Here is a 20,280-nt window from a genome sequence, read left to right as displayed (position 1 = left end):
CAGTTTCCTGATGAAATTGCCTTCTGATGCTGCTGTATGACCCTCCCAGGGTGACTCTTTTAAGGAAATTACTGTTTTGTGGGCAGACAGCAGCTTTGGGGGTAGTTTTTGTTGAGAAAACAGTATCACAAGAAAAAACTAACCTCCTCTGTCCCAGTCAGAATTAGGGGCCCCATGACTGGTTTTACTCCATTAAGAGGCACTTGTGGTTGTACCGACAACACGAAACTGTTGGTACATAATAGGAAATGGTTGTTACAGTCCAGTCCACTGTTTGAAATTCCATTGATTTTAGCAGGATTTGAGCATTTACAACTGTGCACTGGACACCAGCCAGTTGCACATCTGGAAGAGGCTATGAGGGTAAATAGTTCAATATGAACAATGTATCTTATTTTCCACTAAAATCTGCTCTTGCTTATTGATTGGCATTATGTATCTGGTCTCTTCACAGATTGCTTATATTGCAATTTTAAATCATGATTTAGTAGTGAGTATACCTACAAAATAAACAGGTCTTAAATATACATGTGCATATAAAATCTACTTCAAATCACACACAGGGCAAGTACCATGATTATTCTTAAAACTGTACTCTCCAAACATTTCTGGCACATTTTCTTTAATGCACAGTATGTGTCAAATAGCTAACAAATTTCACACTGTTCAGTGCCTAAAAAAAATAACCCAAATTAAATTCTTGAATGATTTATCATTTGATACAAAGTAACATTATTAAAGATCTATTCAGATATATGATCTATTTCTAACTATGGTCTGGTTATTTCCATGCATCTGTCTACAAGGTAAAGTCCAATGAACATTTTATGGCCAAAATGCTTTGAATGGGGCAAATGTCCCAGGGTCCTTGAGAGACAGGGGGCACCAGCTTAGTGACAACTCACTCTTTGCTGTCCACTCACTGTTGTTTTTATTTATTTAATTAATTTAATTTAATTTAATTTAATTTAATATAACATATTTTTATACCTCCCAAAACTTACGTCTCTGGGAGGTTTACAACAAGATTAAAAAAGTAAAACATTAATTAAAAACAAAAACAAGAAATTTAAAAAACAATTTAACATTTTAAAACAGTCTAAAAACAACATTAAAACAATCAAAATAATATCAGTTAAAAGCCTGGGTGAACAGATGTGTCTTTGAAGACTTTTAAAAAGTTGTCAGAGATGGGGAGGTTCTTATTTCACTAGTAAACGCATTCCAAAGCCTCAGGGCAGCAACGGAGAAGGCCCGTCCCTGAGTAGCCACCAGACAAGCCAGTGGCAAATGCAGACAGACCTCTCCTGATGATCTCAGTGGGCGGTGGGGTTCATGACAAAGAAGACATTCTCTTAAATACCCAGGGCCCAAGCTGTTTAGGGCTTTATAGGTTATGACCAACACCTTGTATTTTGCCCGGAAATATATCGGCAGCCATTGTAACTCCTTCAAGATGGGAGTAATATGGTCTCTCCTAGATGACCCAGAGACCAACCTCGCTGCCGCATGCTGGACCAACTGTAATTTCCTGACTACGTACAAGGGCAGCCCCACATAGAGTGCATTGCAGTAATCCAGTCTGGAGGTTACCAGCAGATGTACCACTGTTTTGAGGTCGTCTATCTCAAGAAACGGATGCAGCTGGCATATCAGCCGAAGCAAATAGAAGTCACTTCTGGCCACTGCCTCAACCTGGGACACCAAGGAGAGACTTGGATCCAGAAGCACCCCTAGACTGCGTACCTGTTCCTTCTGGGGAAGTGTGACCCCATCCAGAACAGGCAGATCAAAATCATCTCGTATGATGTTGCATGAATATATAAGGTGATTGTGATAGATAATATATGTTTTTAAAAAAATGTTTCTGCCTCAGGAGAATCTGTTTGTGGAGTGGGAGTGTATGATATTTGCATAGGAGTGAAAGGGCATGCCGAGAATGTTTTATTCTTCACCATGAAGAATTATTTATTCTTCACCATGAAGAATTATTTATTCTTCACCATGAAGAATTATTCTTCACCATGAAGTTTTATACTTCATCTGCAGCAAAGACATGGGCAGGGGGAGGAGAAGAAGGCATGGGCTTCAGGGGCCCATCTTCAGTTCTTGTCCCAGGGCCTGCTCCAACCTTCCTATGCCTCTCCTTTAAATCTCTCTGTATAACTGCTGTAAGCAAATAGAAAGTTGTTTGCGTGCCATGGCTTGAGTAATTTTCAGCATGTTTCCACAAAGGTCAAATATAAAAGTCTGGATCCCTCTGGAGAACATTATCTATTCTTCATGATGACATCTGTCACCAGAAGTGAAACAAAGCAGCCTCCATCTGGAAATTGTAATGTCATGTGTGCACCAGCTCCTGAACACTGCCAGAAACCTGCCCAGATTTTAAAATAATCTTTGGAGGCCCATCTTCAGGTTTCCTTGCCTTCAAAGTTGAGGTTGGTGGTGACCTAAGATAGGGTCTTTTCAGTTGTGGTGTACTGGCTCTGGAATGCATTCCCCAGAAGAGCTCGCCTGGCACCAAGCCTTTTCATAATATATGAAGAACTTTTTATTCACACACAGACCTGTTTTAACTAAGTCTGAATTGGTGCTCTGATAATTTTATTGTATTGTGGTATTATTATTATTATTATTATTATTTACATTTTATATCCCGCTCTTCCTCCAAGGAGCCCAGAGCAGTGTACTACATACTTAAGTTTCTCCTCACAACAACCCTGTGAAGTAGGTTAGGCTTAGAAAGAAGTGACTGGCCCAGAGTCACCCAGCTAGTATCATGGCTGAATGGGGATTTGAACTCGGGTCTCCCTGGTTCTAGTCCAGCACTCTAACCACTTTTCTGTTGTTGTCGTCATTCTTAAAGACATTTTAGCCACTCTGAGAGCCATCAGGCTGAAGAGCAGAGTAGAAATGCTTAACTATATAAATATCATGTGAACAGGTCTTAAGATAGCATTTTCATCAAGAATGGTTAGAATTCATTAGCCTTCTTATTCTACATATGCATGATATTAGCACTTAGCAATAGCACTTACATTTATATACCGCTTTATAGCCGGAGCTCTCTAAGCGGTTTACAATGATTTAGCATATTGCCCCCAACATTCTGGGTACTCATTTTACCGACCTCGGAAGGATGGAAGGCTGAGTCAACCTTGAGCCCCTGGTCAGGATCGAACTTGTAACCTTTTGGTTACAGGGCGGCAGTTTTACCACTGCGCCACCAGGGGCTCTTTATTAGTAAGTTTTTTTGAAGTCTCGCTGATTCTGAAGGCTCAGGAGAGGTTCTGAATGTAGTGTCTGTGGTAGAAGAGTCAGGCTTTCACATAAAAGCTTATTGGGAGGGAGTACTCCAACCCAAGCTTCTGTTCCTCTGAAGAGAAAGAGGTGTCTGAACATTTCCTAGAAGATGCAGTGGGAGAGATTCTTTTGCTATTCACCAAACTTTCTTACCAATCTACATACAAGCAGTAATTATATTGTACTTAAAATGTTGTGAGGGATGTTCATTTTCTTTTAGTTTTTTGAGATTTTGGTGCTAGTGCTGGTTATATTACTGACGATTTCTTTGGCACTGTTTATATTAGGGATGTGCACAAATTGTTATTTGAAGGGCAGTTTGTAACACATCCCTTGCACCTTTAAAGCAGAGGCGAGCTGGTGCATACCTGCTCCTCCACTCCTCGTTGCCACTCCCTGAATTGGCAGCACTCCTCCCAGCTATCGTGGTGCTCCAGCGGCACTCTCCCCCAGCTGCCCCCGTTTGATGCCGGCACGTACATAGACCCTGCAAGGCATGCACAGAGGCGTGGTAGTGCGGGGTCAGCTGCGGGAGATCGCTGCTGGCATGCCAAGATAGCTGGAAGGAGTGCCGCCGATTAAAGAAGTAGCGGAGGAGGAGCAGGTATGTACTGGCCTCCATTTTAAAGGTATGGGGATGTGGCACGAATATATTAATGTCTGTTTCCTGCCATTCCTTAAGTTTCTCTGCACAGATTTATTTAATCATTAGTGTTTTTAATAGCAGCATTGACTATTTGTACTATTGTACTACAGTATTGTTCTATTTTGTACTATATAACCCTGCTAACTGGGCAAAGAGGCACCTTTTACCATGGTGATTCTCTTTATTTAGCAGGGGGAGAGTAACTGGCCCTATCCACCCCCAGCACAGTACTTCCAGTGACTGTTGCTGGTGTGTGTCTTATGTTTCTTTTTAGAATGTGAGCCCTTTGGGGACAGGGAGCCATCTTATTTGTTTGTTATCTCTCTTTGTAAACCGCCCTGAGCCATTTTTGGAAGGGTGGTATAGAAATCGAATTAATAATAATAATAATAATAATAAATATTTTGTCATTTCTATGCTATTTCTGGCATTCAAATTATTTAACGGGGTTTGTCTCATGTTACTTTGGGTTTTCAGAGAATCCCTTCTCTGCATTTTAACTTCAGTTATTGTTCTCTCACTTATCCTTGGAACCTTGTGGATTTTTGATCTTGAATTCTTCTATTTTTATTAGAATTTTTTTTTCCTTGTGAACAGTCAATTTTGCCCTTAAGCCAGGATAGTCAAGAATTCAACTGCATAGCCTCTTTGAAAATTGGTTAGGTGACCATTTGAATGCATTCAAGATATTGGCCTACATGTTGGTGGTTTAAATTTTTTTAAAAAGCATGCTCCACATCACACAAAATCACTCGCACGGTATGGTTCCTTAATACTAAACTATCATTGTTAATACAAACAAGATAGGTTTTGCAATGAGTGTTATCTAGGTTTGTTTTGGTTGGTTGGTTTGCTTTTATCTTTTAATAAGCAATACGTCCCTCCATCTGTATCTTTGGCTCAGCACTTTTAGGTACAAGTGTACTTATCCTATATATGTTTATATTTTAACTATTCAGTGCAAAAATTTCACTTCATTCAAACACAGAAGGTGGTCAATAATTTATACCTAATCTTTTGAATATTTTGCACGCCTCCTTGAAACATTAAATTATCTTTTTTTTCCTATACCATGAGTGAATGACTAAGAGCTGCGTTATTGCATCTCCTCAGTCTTAACATATTTAACTCTGACGTTTGATTCACTGCAGTATTCTTTGGAAAAATATATGGCCGTTTTTATTTACATTAATTCATTTGGCTTGCTGGGGAAAAAAGATATGCCCCAGCTCCTTTACTTAATGGGATTCTTTCCTCGTTGCAGTGCAAACGGCTGGAGCAGGAGCTTCATCATATGAAAGAGCAGAACCAGACTTCTGCAAACAACACGAGACATCTGACTGCTGAAAACAATCAAGAACGTGCTCTGAAGGTAAATCTCCATTCCTTCTTGCAGGCAAATTAAGGTTGTAAGCCCTGGGTGCCAGCTTTCTGTGCTGCATATATCAGTTGTGTACATTTCAGCAGAAGTGAGCTGCGCTGTTTGCCAACAACCCCTTCTTTAAACACAGATACAGCACCCTTCTGTTACGGTATTATTTTGTGATGTGTATGTGTGTCTATGAGCACAACAAGATAAAAACAACATATTCTCCAAACTGACTGGCTGTGTTATGGTAACTAACATTAAATCCATACAGGTTCTCTTCTGGCAGTATAGTTTTACAATACTGGGGAGACTGTCGCTGTTTGCCCAATGGTAACTGTACAAAATGAATATTTTTAAAGAGTGTCTATTTGATATGCTTCAGGTAGTGTGTGCTATATTAATAAGATTGTTGACCTATCCTGGTAGTGACCACACAGTTGATTCTGCTGTTTGCAAAAGGGTAGCTTATTATTCCTCTTCCAGTTCCAGGTGGGGAAAAAAGTCTTGTCAAAAAGGATAAAAGGGAGGAGACAGACAGAGGAAGATGAGAATATTTGAAGGGGATTTGTACTTTAAGTTTAGAACAGAACTTTGGTGGTGCCACAGTATTCTTTCCAGCAAAAGATTGGTTGGTTGGTTGATTGGTTTGATTTAAGTTATGTCTATACTGTTCTTAAAGATAAAAATAATCATGAAGTGGTTCACAAAAATTGAACCAAAACTGTAAAATAAAATAAAAATGGAAAAACAACAATATGCTAAAATCAAACAGCATGAAAAGCCCAGCTTACCCGAGTCAAAGAATGTTAAATGCTTGTACTTCCACTTGATCCCAACATGTGCAAAGGAGACAGAAGACAGAACGTAAGTCACCATTTTATTGGTTTAAACTTGTTTTTGCTTTTCACATTTTAACTTAGTTCTTGCTTATTTGTTTTCAGTTTTATGGGACAAAATTTCAAATGTCTTGATTTGTTACTTTTGGAATGTGAAAACAGTTGCGGCCATTAATAAATGGATTTGAGATTTTTCATAAAGTGGGATGCTGCTTTCATTTCCCTCTGTTAGGAAAACTCAGACTGTAGTCCTATGCACCAAGAGTAAGCCCCATTGAACTTCTGACTAAAGATGCATTGGATCACTGGCCGACATCTTCACTGTGTGCCTGCACACTGGGAAGAATCATCCCCGCTTCAGTGAGCTTCCTGAGATCCACAGTGCCTATCACATGGGGGAAAGAGTAATTGATCTCTCCTTCTCCCCCAAAATGCCCCGCGCCAGCCAAAAATATGTCTCTGAAGGCTGCATAACAAGTTTGATCCAGCTTTCAAACCATCATTTTGAAGGGCTACAAAATCCGGATATTAAATCACAGGTTTGAAGCTTATTTGCAAACTACAGATTGTGACAACTGTAGTTTGATGCTGTGTCTGACCTCACAAACCACAGTTATGGCTATTGCTCCACCTCAAGAGTTTGCTGCACTGTGGAAACAGGAGTGAATTTATACTGTTATAAAGCTGAGTGCTAAGCAGATGGAAAATCAAAGCAGATAAACTACCCTAAACTGTGGTTTGCTGCTTGTCTATTTGGAATTTCAAACCATGGTGTGGGTTCCTAACTATTATTAGCACCAACCATGGTTTGACATGACATGATGACTGAACTGAGCCTTAGTAATCCATTTAACTTTCATAAGACAGCAAAGATAGAACTGATCCTCTGTAGTTCTTATGAGGTGCACAAAAAGCAATAGGATGAGAGGAAATTTAGACGGCTGACAAATTTAGACAGCTGACACAGCTACTCCATATACTTGTTACTTCAGTTATTCTTGAATTATCAAAAACAAGACCAGCTTTTATTATTTTGGCCACATAGGTATAAACTTTTGAACTATTGCCCCCTCCTAAATACTAGTGTCTATGTGCTTGCCAGTAACATTGGCAAAATGTCTGTCAGGGTTCTTATATCAGATATTTTAAAGTTAGGGTGCCACAGCAGTCATTAGAGCCCATTTTATAAAGCTACTTCTTCTGTACCCAGTCGCTGGATTGGACTAAAAACATGTATGTACTTATGAATGTTCATATTTGTAGCAAGGTTGTATGCAAGTATGAGAACATAGCCTGAACACACAAGCCCACAATCTTTCCTTCTAAGCAATATGTTGTCCAGTTTGCAATACAGGAGAACCTCAGTATTCACGGGGGTTCCATTCTCCATTACTACCGCGGAAACAGAAACCACGAATACTGAGTCATTGGGGCTATGGAAATCTAGGGCTTAGGTTCCCAGAGGTTGGGAAAAGTTTTTTGTGTTTTTTTTAAAGGGTAAAAGGCCCTAGAAATGGAGAGGGAAGTGGCCTACCGTGCTTCGTGCATCCCCAACAGTCCAGCAATGACTTCGCAAGTGCAGAACATTAGCTGAAAATTGCAGGTTTTTTCCTCCCCTCCCCCCAAATGAGCCATAAAGTGGCTCCTGGTCACAAAAATCCCCAACCCGTGGATATGCAGGTTTAACTCTTAAAAAACCTCTACCCACCCACCCACCGTATACCGAGGTCGGGTGTCTATTCCCCACCTATCCACAGATGCTGGATCCTCAAATATTGTGGTTCTGCTGTATCTTTCATCCCTGCACAATGGATCCAAAGGTGCCTTTCCATTGGTGAAAGACTCTTCTGCTCACAAAAGGACTGTTTCTGTCTTAACAAAAGAATGCAGCATGAGGAAATAATAATAATAGTAATAATAACAACACTTTTTCCACCAAGATCTCTTTATTATGCAGTGATAAAATATAAATGATAAAATGCCATTAGATATTAGAGGTTAAAAATAAAACCAGTTTCAATGTCAGTACATAACCCCTATATCGAAGAACAGGAATGTTTCTGAATCTCAGAAACATCCCTTTAAAAATGAGGGTTTACACAGCCCCTTTAAAGCGGAGGAGAGCAAGTCCATACTTGCTCTTCCTCCAGTTGCCACCATTGCCATAATCTCAGCGCTGCCCTTTTGACACAATTTTCAGGTGTCTCCCAGCTGCTCCTGCATGAAGCCAGCACACACATGGCCTCTGCGCATGCGTGGCAACCACTTGCATGGTCAGAAATTGGTTAACTGTCAATTATATGATAAGAAGAAGTGTGAGTTTCAAGTTTGTGCTATTTGTGAGAAGATAGAGGGTTGGGGTAGTATAAAAAAGTGATTTATAAGATATTATTTATTATTATTATTATTATTATTTATTTGATTTATATACCACCCTTCCAAAAATGGCTCAAGATTAGGGCCATGTTTGAAATGCTCTTTTTTCTACATAATGGATAGATAAAATGAGCATTTGTTGGCTATGCGAACAAGTGGGAACACTACTAAGCCATTGTCTATACATGGGGCAGGGGACATGCTGGACGCGTGGTGGGAACTAAGATAACTGTATTGGTGGAGAAAAGAAATTTGCAGAAGCATAAAATAAAGGAGGCAATGTATACAGAGAAATTAAAACCAGATATTAATGTTGAGATGGTTTCGGCTATGAAATTCATCAGTGTCTAAATAATAGTAGTGTCTAAATAAATAATAGAAGTAGAGTTAATTGTTCCTTGTTCCTGCTGTTATGTTGTCCTTACTTTTCACTTCCCTGAGTTAATTGTTTCTTGTTGCAGCTGAAGTGATTGTTGCTTGTTATGTTGTCCTCCTCCATTTCTCTTCCTCACCTCCTGCTTAACTTGTGAGAAAGGAATTTAAGAATTGCAAGACATTTTAGTTAGTCGTAATCAATTGAGCATGATGTATTGACAATGAAACCAGTTTTGTTTTTAACTTGTAATATCTAGTGGGTGGTATTTTATCTCCGCATTATTTTATTTATTTATTTATTTATTTATTACATTTATATCCCACTCTTCCTCCAAGGAGCCCAGAGCGGTGTAGTACATACTTGAGTTTCTCATCACAACAACCCTGTGAAGTAGGTTAGGCTGAGAGAGAAGTGACTGGCCCAGAGTCACCCAGCTAGTTTTATGGCTGAATGGGGATTTGAACTCAGGTCTCCCCGGGCCTAGTCCAGCACTCTAACCACTACACCATGCTGGCTTCTAATAAAGAAGTCTTGGTGGAAGAAGCCTTTATAGTTAATATACACACAGCATTGTCAGCTTATTAATTTATTATTTCTTGTTTACACAGTCAGACAGGTGTTATTGACTGGTTTGTTTTATCCAGACATCGAGTCCTTCCCAAGGACCTGGGATGCCAGAATTTTATTGTCAATTGTTATAGATATCGCCGCAGAATATAGGCTGTTCCCAGTAAAGCTGCTTTTTGTAACTGGCTGATGGTGATTTCTGTGGCCTCTATGGTGTTGAGGTGCTCTTCAAGGTCTTTTGGAACTGCACCCAGGGCACCAATTACCACTGGGATTATTTTGGTCTTTTTCTGCCACAGCCTTTCAATTTCAATTTGTAGATCTTTGTATTTTGTGATTTTTTTTCTATTTCTTTTTCTTCTATTCTGCTATCCCCTGGTATTGCTATGTTGATTATTTTAATTTGTTTTTCTTTCTTCTCGACTACAGTTGTATCTGGTGTATTGTGTGGCAGATGTTTGTCTGTTTATAGTCGCAAGTCCCATAATATTTTTACATCTTGATTTTCTTCAACTTTTTCAATTTAATGGTCCCACCAATTTTTGGCTACAGGTAGCTTGTATTTTTTGCAGATGTTCCAGTGTATCATCCCTGCTACCTTGTCATGCCTTTGTTTGTAGTCAGTCTGTGCAATCTTTTTACAACAGCTGATTAGGTGGTCCACTGTTTCATCAGCTTCTTTACAAAGGCGGCACTTGCTGTTTGTTGTGGATTTTTCGACTTTGGCTCTTATTGCATTTGTTCTTAGTGCCTGTTCTTGTGCAGCCAGTATTAAACCCTCTGTTTCTTTCTTCAAGATGCCATTCTTAAGCCATTGCCAGGTCTTGGTGGTGTCTGATTTTCCACTTATATTGTGCAAATATTGACCATGCAGGGGCTTATTTCTCCATTTTTCTGCTCGGTTCTTGACTCATTCTTTCTTGTAGGCCTGCTTTGTTTCATTGGTGTTGAATAGTTTCTCGTTATTGACCATTTGAAGTGCATCTTCTTCACTGTCCTTGATATATTCTTCAAGGCCTCTTTTCTCCTCCTCTACTGTTTGATGGACTTGCAGCATTCCTCTTCCACCTGAGCTGCGAGGGAGGTAGAGCCTATCTACATCACTGCGGGGGTGCAGAGCATGATTGATGGTCATTATTTTCCTGGTCTTATGATCCAGCATCTCTAGCTCCTGGGTCCAGTCTATTATTCCTGCAGTGTATCTGATAACAGGTATAGCCCAGGTGTTTATGGCTTGTATGGTGTTCCCGCCATTGAGTTTGGACTTGAGGATTTTTCTAACTCTCCTGATGTATTCACTTCCCATTTTTCTTTTAACTTCAGTGTGTGCAATGTTATCAGCCTGGAGAATGCCCAGGTATTTGTAATGTTCTTTCTCTTCCAGGTTCTTGATGTTGCTTCCATTGGGCAGTTCTATTCCTTCTGTTTTTCTTATTTTTCCTCTTTTCATTATTAATGCAGCACACTTGTCTAGTCCAAACTCCATTGCTATATCGCTACTGAATATATGGACAGTGTTTAGCAGTGATTCGATTTCTGACTGGGACTTTCCATACAACTTCAGATCGTCCATGTACAGCAGATGGTTGATTTTACTGGATGTTTTAGATGTTTGGTATCCGAGGCCTGTTTTGTTTAGTATTTGTGAAAGTGGGGTCATGGCGATTACAAACAACAGAGGGGATAGCGAGTCCCCTTGGAAAATGCCTCTTCTAATGCTAACCTGTCCAAGTGTCTCGCCATTGATTGTTAACTGTGTACTCCACATGCTCATTGCTTTTTTTATAAATATCAATGTTTTTGCTGACACCAGTTGTTTCTAAACATTTTAGTATCCATGTGTGAGGCAATGCAATGAAGGCTTTCATTATTATTATTATTATTATTATTTTCTTATGCAACATTATTTTATTAGTAGTATTAAGTATTAGTATTTAGTGCCCTGCCTAACCATGTGCCCATAATTAGCTCTGCTGTGGAGAGCTTCCAGACTTCATAGCACCAATCATGTGGGGAAGGGGATTTTCATCACTCTCTCCTTCCCCTGGAAGTGTCCTGTGCCACCTGAAAATATGTCCCTAAGGGCTGCATGAACCTCAGAGACAGGTAGTACAGAGCACTTCCACAAGTAGGAGAAAGTGGCAAACGTTGCCCCCCACCTTTTGCATTATTGGCATTGCTGATCTGAGGAAGCTCTCTGTCGCAAGGACACGTCTTCCCAAGCATGGGCACATGGTTAGGTAGAATGTCAGCCATTATTATTATTGGTTAATATACAGAATAACGAAGTGGTCATGCAGCAATGCTGCACTAATGCAATGCGGGAAGGGTGATTTTCTTCTATCTCCCTTTCCCTCTGGAGCCGACTGTGGCTCCTGAAAATATGTCCCTGAGCATTGTACTGCCCTCAAGAACACATTTTCAGGAGTCACAATGAGATTCCAAAGGAAGGAGAGAGTGACAAAAAATGCACCTCCCCCATAGTATCAGTGCAGTGTTTGCAACATCAAAGTTTTAATAGTGTGGATGCGGGTCAATACAATACAATACATTATGGCTCTGCACTGTAAGCACTTGCATGACAGGACATAGAACAGCACTAAGTTATTTTCTTCTTCCACTTGTTGTTTGGATCAAAACCAATATACTTGTATAAAGAGCAAGCTTCCAATTATGCTAAAATATTCAGTAATCAATGTAAGAAGTATCAATTTGGTTGCATTTAATTAAGAGAATTAACACCATATTGTTAATTTCTAAAGTACTCTTTTCCATATTAAAAAAGCTGTGTAATTCTTATATAAATGTCCTATTCATTTCCTGAGTCCCATTCCCCTCAATTTCTAGCAATAGTAGGTAAATGTTTGGTTTTGGTTTTTGCTTAAGCTGCAGTTCAGACTGATTAGTATTTTGAAAACCATCCTTACATGATACCTTACAATTCTGTACTTTCAACACAGTATAGATTTGTTGACTGTGACTAGTGTTACATGTGACCTAGGAGCTCATTGTTTTCAGTCACATCATTTTCTATGATCCCTGAAGTGGCTTACAGATCACAGACTTTGCCACTGCTGAAACCATTGAGCTCCTGAGCAACACTTTGCACTGATAGCATTAATTCAAAATCCAAAAACCTTCGATTTAAGAAAAGAGTTAGGAAGCTTTAAATTTTCACTCATGCACCAAAAAGTATGGAAAATTCAAGTTAAAGTGCCCATCTGAACTTCTGCACCATATAAGCTGTAAATATTTAGTAAAGGTAAACAGAGTTGTGCTGTTGAGCCATTGTTGACTCCTGGTGACCACAGAGCCATGTGATTTTCTTGGGTAGAATACAGGAGGGGTTTACCATTGCCATCTCCTGTGCAGTATGAGATGATGCCCGATATAGGTGTTTCTAGAGTCTCATATATGATGGTGGCTTTAGAAATGGGGCTGCATATATCACCTTGAGATTGTTTTAATGGAAAGTGGTATACAAATTTAACAATAAAATAAAAATTATAGTCACATATTGCCTTGGTCTTTCAACTGTACATTGTGTTGGGAAGGGCTACATCCCAGGAGAGAGTCAACCAGGTGCAGCTTCCCCAATCACTTGCTAGACATGCCCCTGATGAATTTCTGCCTGGTGTATGTCTACAAAGCACAGAATGCTGGAACCACTATCATCTTAACTATACTAGAACTACCATGCCAGTAAAATAGACCCTTCTAGGGATTGGCTTTGGGATTGTGTACAGGAACTAGAAGTGACCCTTGTATAGAAACAACTAGCCAAGTGCAACTGCCAAGTCGTAATCCACTTGGCCATCATTTTTCCCTTCCAAGAATAAAAACCCACACAAGTTTCAGAACTCGCATGCTACTTTGCACAGTGAAATTTTGACACAGCAGATATTTACATATGTGGTTATCTTTACACAAACAGTATTATTGACTCATTTATGTGGTAGTTTTAATTGTGTGCCTAAGTGTCTGTTTCATAGGCGATGAAAGTACATATTGGCAATCATATGCTTTACGCTTTTTAACACTTGTTACTAATGACAAATGGATTGAAAGTAGAGCAGCCTTATTCTTTGTGGTTAGGAGAAAGACACTTGGTTTTAAAAATCTGTTTCCAGAAGCAACATGGATTACATAAGTGCTAAATTAATCTTACAGTTCTTACAACCTGGAAGGACGAAGCGAACCATAAGTTAAAGGTTTACTTATAACTGGTTAGGTTAGATGTGCAAAAAATTATATCTGATCTATTAATTTCAAGTTAATAAAGGCCAGTATCTGTTTTTTTAAGGTGCCATCCCTATCCTAGGTTTTAAAAAAGCATTAAAATGGTAGATTCCTGGGATTTTCCAATTCTGTGGAGAACTTGGATATTATACTTCTGAAACTCCAAATTAAAGACAAGAGCAAGAGGTAGATGTAAAGAGATTATACAATTGCACTCTGCTTAAGTGGGCCCCCCCCCAAAAAAATACCCTTTACCACAGTTTTTATGGCTTTAGTAAAACCTCAGTCAAACCAGTTTTGCAGACAAAGGGTAAATATCACTCAAAGAGACATTTAAGTTGATGTCCATCCTGTATCATTTGTAAAAACTGTATGAAATTGCTGTTTCTTTGGTAATCTGATAGTCAAAAGGTGGGGGATCAATATAAAATACATGGCTGCTTAGGCCAGGGTTTCTTCTCCTTGGGCCCCCAGATGTTTTTGGACTACAACTTCCATCATCCTCAGCCACAAAGGCCATGTCTGGGGATGATGGGAGTTGTAGTCCAACAACATCTGGGGGCCCAAGGTTAAGAAACCCTGCCTTAGGCTGTAGATTGTCAGGTGCGGGATGTTAAATGTCCTCTTTTCTTTGAAGTGGGTTTGGCGAAACTTAGTTGTTCTATAGGATCACAACTGACCACCTATTAGCTCTCACAACAAATTGCTGCTGAAAGAATTTGACATTGCTAATGCAGCTAGGGTTTTAATTGAGAGTTTTAAAAGAGACCAATAATCAGCTGGATTTGTACACAGTTGCTTAGGAAAGGATGACCTTAGGAAAGCATGGCTTTCTATACTGTGGCACCACTGCTGTAGAATTTGGTTCCTAGGGTAATATGTGTGGTTTTTTCTCTCTAGAGTATTAGAGTATGAAATTAAAGGGCAACATACACATCACAATGTCATGTAACAATGTTCCAGTGCTCATTTTTTGTGTGAAGAAAAAACAGCCCTGGGGCAAGATTTGAGATTGACCCCACCGTGCCACCTACCTTCATAGTGGCCCACCACCACTGCTGTTGCCAACCTACCTTTGCTGGGCAGCACTACTCCATACCTGCCACGCTCCTTGTGTTGGCATCAGAAACACGCTGATGCAGGTGGTGTGGCTGGCATTGGAGTGTAGATCTCCTGTATTCGGGCTGACTTGGACTCCACTATTTCTGAAAGGTCTATGGAGGAGGTGTGCAGCAATCCTTCTTGCAGTATTAGGTTGGATCCGTTTCAGTCTGTGACTCCTGAGGATGTGGACAAGCTGCTTGGGACAGTGCATCCTACCACTTGTTCTTTGGACCTTTGCTCGACTTGGCTGCTTCGATCTAGCAGGGAGATTGTTAGAGGTGGCCTAGTTAATATCATAAATGCATCGCTGAGGGAGGGTAGGGTGCATCCTTGTCTGAAGGAGGCAATGGTTATAACACTCCTTAAGAAGCCTTCCTTGGATCCCTTAGTGATGGATAGTTACAGGCCAATCTCCAATCTCCCTTGGTTGGGCAAGGTGATTGAGAGGGTGGTGGCCAACCAGCTCCAGGCAGTTTTGGAGGAAACTGATTATCTAGACCCATTTCAAACTGGCTTTAGAGCTGACTATGGGGTTGAGATGGCCTTGGTCGGCCTGATGGATGACCTTTACTGCGGAATCAACAGAGGAAATGTGACTCTGTTGGTTCTTCTGGATCTCTCGGCGGCATTCGATACCATCTACCATGATATCCTTCTGGATCGCTTAGGGGAGTTGAGGATAAGGGACACTGCCTTGCAGTGGTTCCACTCCTATCTCTCGGATAGATTCCAGATGGTGGAGTTTGGTTTGGTGACAGTTGCTCCTCAAAGTGGGAGCTGCTATATGGAGTCCCTCAGGGCTCCATTCTGTCACCAATGCTTTTTAACATCTACATGAAACCGCTGGGTGAGGTCATCAGGAGGTTTGGTGCTGGGTGTTATCAGTGTGCTTATGACACCCAAATCTACTTCTCCTTTTCATCTTCAGGAAATGGCACTCATTCTCTAAATGCCTGCCTACAGGCAGTAATGGGCTGAATGAGGTAATGTACTGCCTGCAGGCAGTAATGGGCTGAATGAAATTGAAGCTGAATCCAAGCAAGATGGAGGTCCTTATTGTAGGGGCTCAGAGTACTCCTGGACCAGGCCTCACCCTGGTATCTCAGATGGAGGCCATAGCCAGGAGTGCTTTCTATCAGCTTCGGCTGATTCGACAGCTGCGCCCATTCCTTGAAGAGGATGACCTCAAAACAGTGGTGCATCAGCTGGTAACCTCCAGTCTTGACTATTACAATTTACTCTACATTGAGCTACCCTTGTACGTAGTTCGGAAACTTCAGTTAGTTCAAAATGTGGCAGCCAGACTGGTCTCTGGGGCAACTTGGAGAGACCATATTATGCCTGTCTTGAAACAGTTACACTGGCTGCCAATATGTTTCCGGGCAAAATACAAAGTGCTGGTTATTACATTTAAAGCCCTGAATGGCTTAGGGCCGAGTTATCTTAGAGAGTGCCTTCTTCTGCATGATCCTCACTGCAGGTTAAGGTCATCTGTGGAGGTCCGTCTCCAGTTACCACCAGTTCATTTGGTGGCGACTCAGAGGCGGGCCTTCTCTGTAGCTGCTCCTAGGCTATGGAATGCACTGCTGGCAGAAATCTGTAATTTGAGGTCATTATTGTCTTTCAAGAGAGACCTTAAAACCTATCTGTTTGGCCTGGCCTTCCAGAGTTTTTAAATTGTTGTAAACTGTTTTAAATTGCTTTAAATGTTTGCCCTGGTTTTCCAGGGTTTTTAACTGTTTGAATGTTTATTGGTTTTTTTCTGTTTTTATAGTTTTGATTTTAATTGTTAACTGTTTTTAATTGATTTTATTCTGTTGTAAACCACCCTGAGCCATTTTTGGAAGGGTAGTATATCAATCAATCAATCAATCAATCAATCAATTAATTAATGGGCCGCATGTCCATGCCCTAATGCCGGCCATGCCCCCTGCAACAGCATGCTTCTGATGCCAACACAGTAGGCATGGCTGGCATTAGAATATGGACACACTGGCCATAACTCTCTCCCAACTGGCAAGCAGTTCATTCAAAGCCTGGTTGCCCTTGGGGTGAGAGGGTGCCTGAAGAGCAAGGAGGCTTCCCTGTGGCCCCTGGACACCATCAGCTGGGAGACATTTGTTCAATGGTGGCACAAAACACAAAAATTGAGCTAAATACTGCAGCAAAAAACTTACTGTCACAAATACTTTGGTGGAGGATAAATTGTCTGTAACTACCTAGGAAAAGAATATCAGGATTATATGGATTATATGGAAAATTCATTAAAATGTTACAGTACTCAAAATTAAATTCAGTACTGTACTAGTAGTTTGATACTATTTTACTAATATTTAGTAAAATAATATTAATTAGTGTGATAGGATTAATATTTTTGATATTTGAGTGCTAATATTTCAATATTAGAAATTACTGGGAAAGAGACTGAAAATAAAAGTGTAACTACCAAAATAATCTTCAGCTAGATTTCCTTTTCACCCTGTATGCCCAATGTTAAGTTGCTGTTTGTTCTACAGTAATTTTTTTATAAAGTTGGTAACCTTAACCTTTCACTACAAAAGTAAGCCTTAGGAAGCTCTAAATAGCAAAGGTCTTTCTCTGACCCATCCATGACCTCCTTATCTGAAATGTCGCTCTTAGTTAACAGAATCCACTTTTGGTCTGCAGTAGACACTGAGGAGACATAGGTGGGGTAAGGTATATATAAATATTTCTGAGGCTTGTGCCTTTTCCCCTCAAGATTGGTACCAGGGCCCCTTTACCTGAAGGACCTCAGCTCTTTTGTGTGGGTTGAAGCTTGTAGATGACATGAATGAGTGAATTTTTCTAGAGAAGAGAAGACAAAAGCAGGCCTTAATGCATTCTCCAGGCTTCAGGCAAGCCTTGGCTCAAAAGACACTGTGTGTTTACACTGATAAACTCTTCTTTCATTCTTAATCGTAAAATCTTGACTGCAGTGCTGTGACCAATCAGGAAGTTGGCCTTTCAGATTAGTCTTAGAATACCAAAATTGTATAAATGGTTTGCAACAATCACATACTTTCAGGGGATCCTGAATGATTACCAAATTCTGCCATCACAAAATCCAAGCTTCGGATTCTTAAACAGGAATAAGCTCTGCAAATCCAGTGGACCTCCATAGTTGTGTTTTATGCACTTTGCATTGTTTTACCATTTGGGGCATTGGTTTAGAATTCAAAAAAATTTTTTACTGGAAACATGCAAGGGAGAGATAATAGAAATACACATCCAGGATCTATGCCCAGAGTAGTGACTCAGTAGTGAGTCTGACCCTGAAGAGGCAGGGCCAGCTCTAGACCCAGCCCTTCACACTGGGCCAAAGCTTCAATGGTCCCCAGAACTGGAGTTTGCTGAAACAGCATCTTCAGAGCCTGATGTCCCTGAAACAACATCCTTGGAACCCAAAACCCCTGAAGAGCCACTCCCACATACCATTGTATGCATGCCTTGATATCTGCACACTAGTTCTGGCAACAAGCTAGGCAGTATCAGATAGAGCATAGGAGGGACTGTGTCTGGTCATAGGAGGGACTGGGATTGTCTGGGTCCCTGAAGGCTGCCTTTCTAGGTTGCACTATCCCAGCAGGGATTGATTTTGTTTGTTTGTTTTTACATTTATGTCCCACTCTTCCTCCAAGGAGCCCAGAGCAGTGAGCCTGAGCTCAGAAGTATTTAAGGCTTCAGTCTGCCTTTGACTGCTCTGGTATCAACATGCTCCCTTGAAGCTCTCAGAGGTCCTGCAGATCAGCCTTGCCTTCCCTTGCCTAGGAGACAAACAGGACAGGACAGGTAGCTGTGCTGAATGAAGATACTCCATCCATGAGAATTCTGCCCATCCCATCTTTTCTGTTTCCTGTTTTTTAGCATAAACTGATAAAAACTATGGACTTTCCCCTATAGCCACAAGGGATGAAAGTTACTAAGGCTCAATTCAGACATCATACCAAACCATAATTTTGACTTTTACATTTGATATTGTGAAATTAGGTATTTATATTAAACTACAGATACAATGATAGATAGATAGCAACCACTGAAATTGTCTTGTTAGGGATTCCTTATCTTTGGAATACCATTCCAAAACAGATTTGTAAAGTGCCTTCTTTATTATTATTCACAAGTTAAAAGACTCTTTAAAATTCTCCAGTGCTGTTAAATACAACTGACATTCTGTGTAGTGGTTCTGCACTGCTGCGGGTGTTGTAGGACTGGTGCACTAGTACTTAAAATTACACAATAGCAGTTCCACAACACTATGGCCATTGGAAATATTGCCCATACGACTGTACATCCATTGAACATACTGTGTGAATAGGGCTCCTCAGGATCTTACTTAGACTGTTACAGTCACCCTAGAGGAAGGGTTGGCAAATACAATGGATATTTATATATACTGCTTTTCAACCAAAGTCCCCAAAGCAATTTAAATATATATAAATATGTAAAATGGCTCCCTGTCCTATAAAAGGGCTCACAATCTAAAAAAAGAAGCATAAGATAGACACCAGCAAACAGTCACTGGAGGAATACTGTGCTGGGGATGGAGAGGGCCAGTTGCTCCCCGCCCATCCACTCACCCCGCTAAATGAAGAGAATCGCCATGTTTAAAAGATGCCTCTTTGCTCAGTTAGCAGGGGAGAGCTAATCTGTGCCTTTAACAGCTCCACAAGAGGTAGGAATAGAGCAAGCACAGGTTTCCTGTCATGGAAATGCAGTGAAAGGGAAGGCTGCACTTTTTGAATATTTATCATGCATCTGTTAAAAGCATAAGAATCCTGACAGGAAAAGGTGAGTGGCCTTAGCTAGAGATCATGTACTGCTTTCAATGGCATTGTTATAGTCATCCATGTTTTATTAGAACTCCTGCATCTTCACTGGTTATAACTTTTCAAAAGTGTGAAGTGTTAACCCTGTGTGTAAAAAACACACACAACCTAACACAGACTGAAAGCTTTTCAACTAACTAACACAAACAGATTTTCACACTGATGAATATTCAGAGGTACATTTGAAACTGTATTATACTGAGCCACACCATTGGTCCATCTAAGACTAAGTTCACTATTATCTACACTGACTGGCAGAGAGACTTCAGGGTTCCTGACAGAGGGCTTGCATAGCCCTATCTAGAGATGTCAGGAATTGAACCTGGGAACTTTTGCATGCACAGCATGTGCTCCACCACCAAGCTGCAGCTGAATTCCATTAAGTACTTGAAAGGATACTTTCCTAGAACTGCTCATTAGTTCCCGTTGTGAGCCCTTTTGGGAATGGGAACCATCTCATTTATTTATTTTAATATTTATTTTTAAACAATTTATATATGTATAATAATATAATTATAAATATAATTATATTTATTTATAAACCATTTTACGAACTTTGTTGGTATATAAATATTTGTAGTAGCAGTATTAGTACAAATCACTGGGCAGACTCC

General features: G+C 40.3%; 1 protein-coding gene across 13 annotated transcripts in view; it reads left to right on the top strand.

The window, feature by feature from the left end:
- The window catches only part of MIPOL1 (mirror-image polydactyly 1), a 324,358-nt gene that overhangs the window by 172,609 nt on the left and 131,469 nt on the right, over positions 1 to 20,280 (top strand). For 12 of the 13 annotated variants that reach the window (XM_053275029.1, XM_053275075.1, XM_053275066.1 and 9 more), the window contains one exon: positions 5,217 to 5,324. The exons of the other annotated variant lie outside the window; for it this stretch is intronic. In XM_053275029.1, the coding sequence (XP_053131004.1) occupies positions 5,217 to 5,324 (108 nt within the window). The remainder of the gene's footprint in view (positions 1 to 5,216; positions 5,325 to 20,280) is intronic. 13 annotated transcript variants of the gene reach the window in all.

This window comes from Hemicordylus capensis, chromosome 1 (genome assembly GCF_027244095.1).
Source record: "Hemicordylus capensis ecotype Gifberg chromosome 1, rHemCap1.1.pri, whole genome shotgun sequence".
NCBI lineage: Eukaryota > Metazoa > Chordata > Lepidosauria > Squamata > Cordylidae > Hemicordylus > Hemicordylus capensis.
Note: the sequence above shows the minus strand (reverse complement) of the source record. Positions and strands in the feature narration are given on the sequence as shown.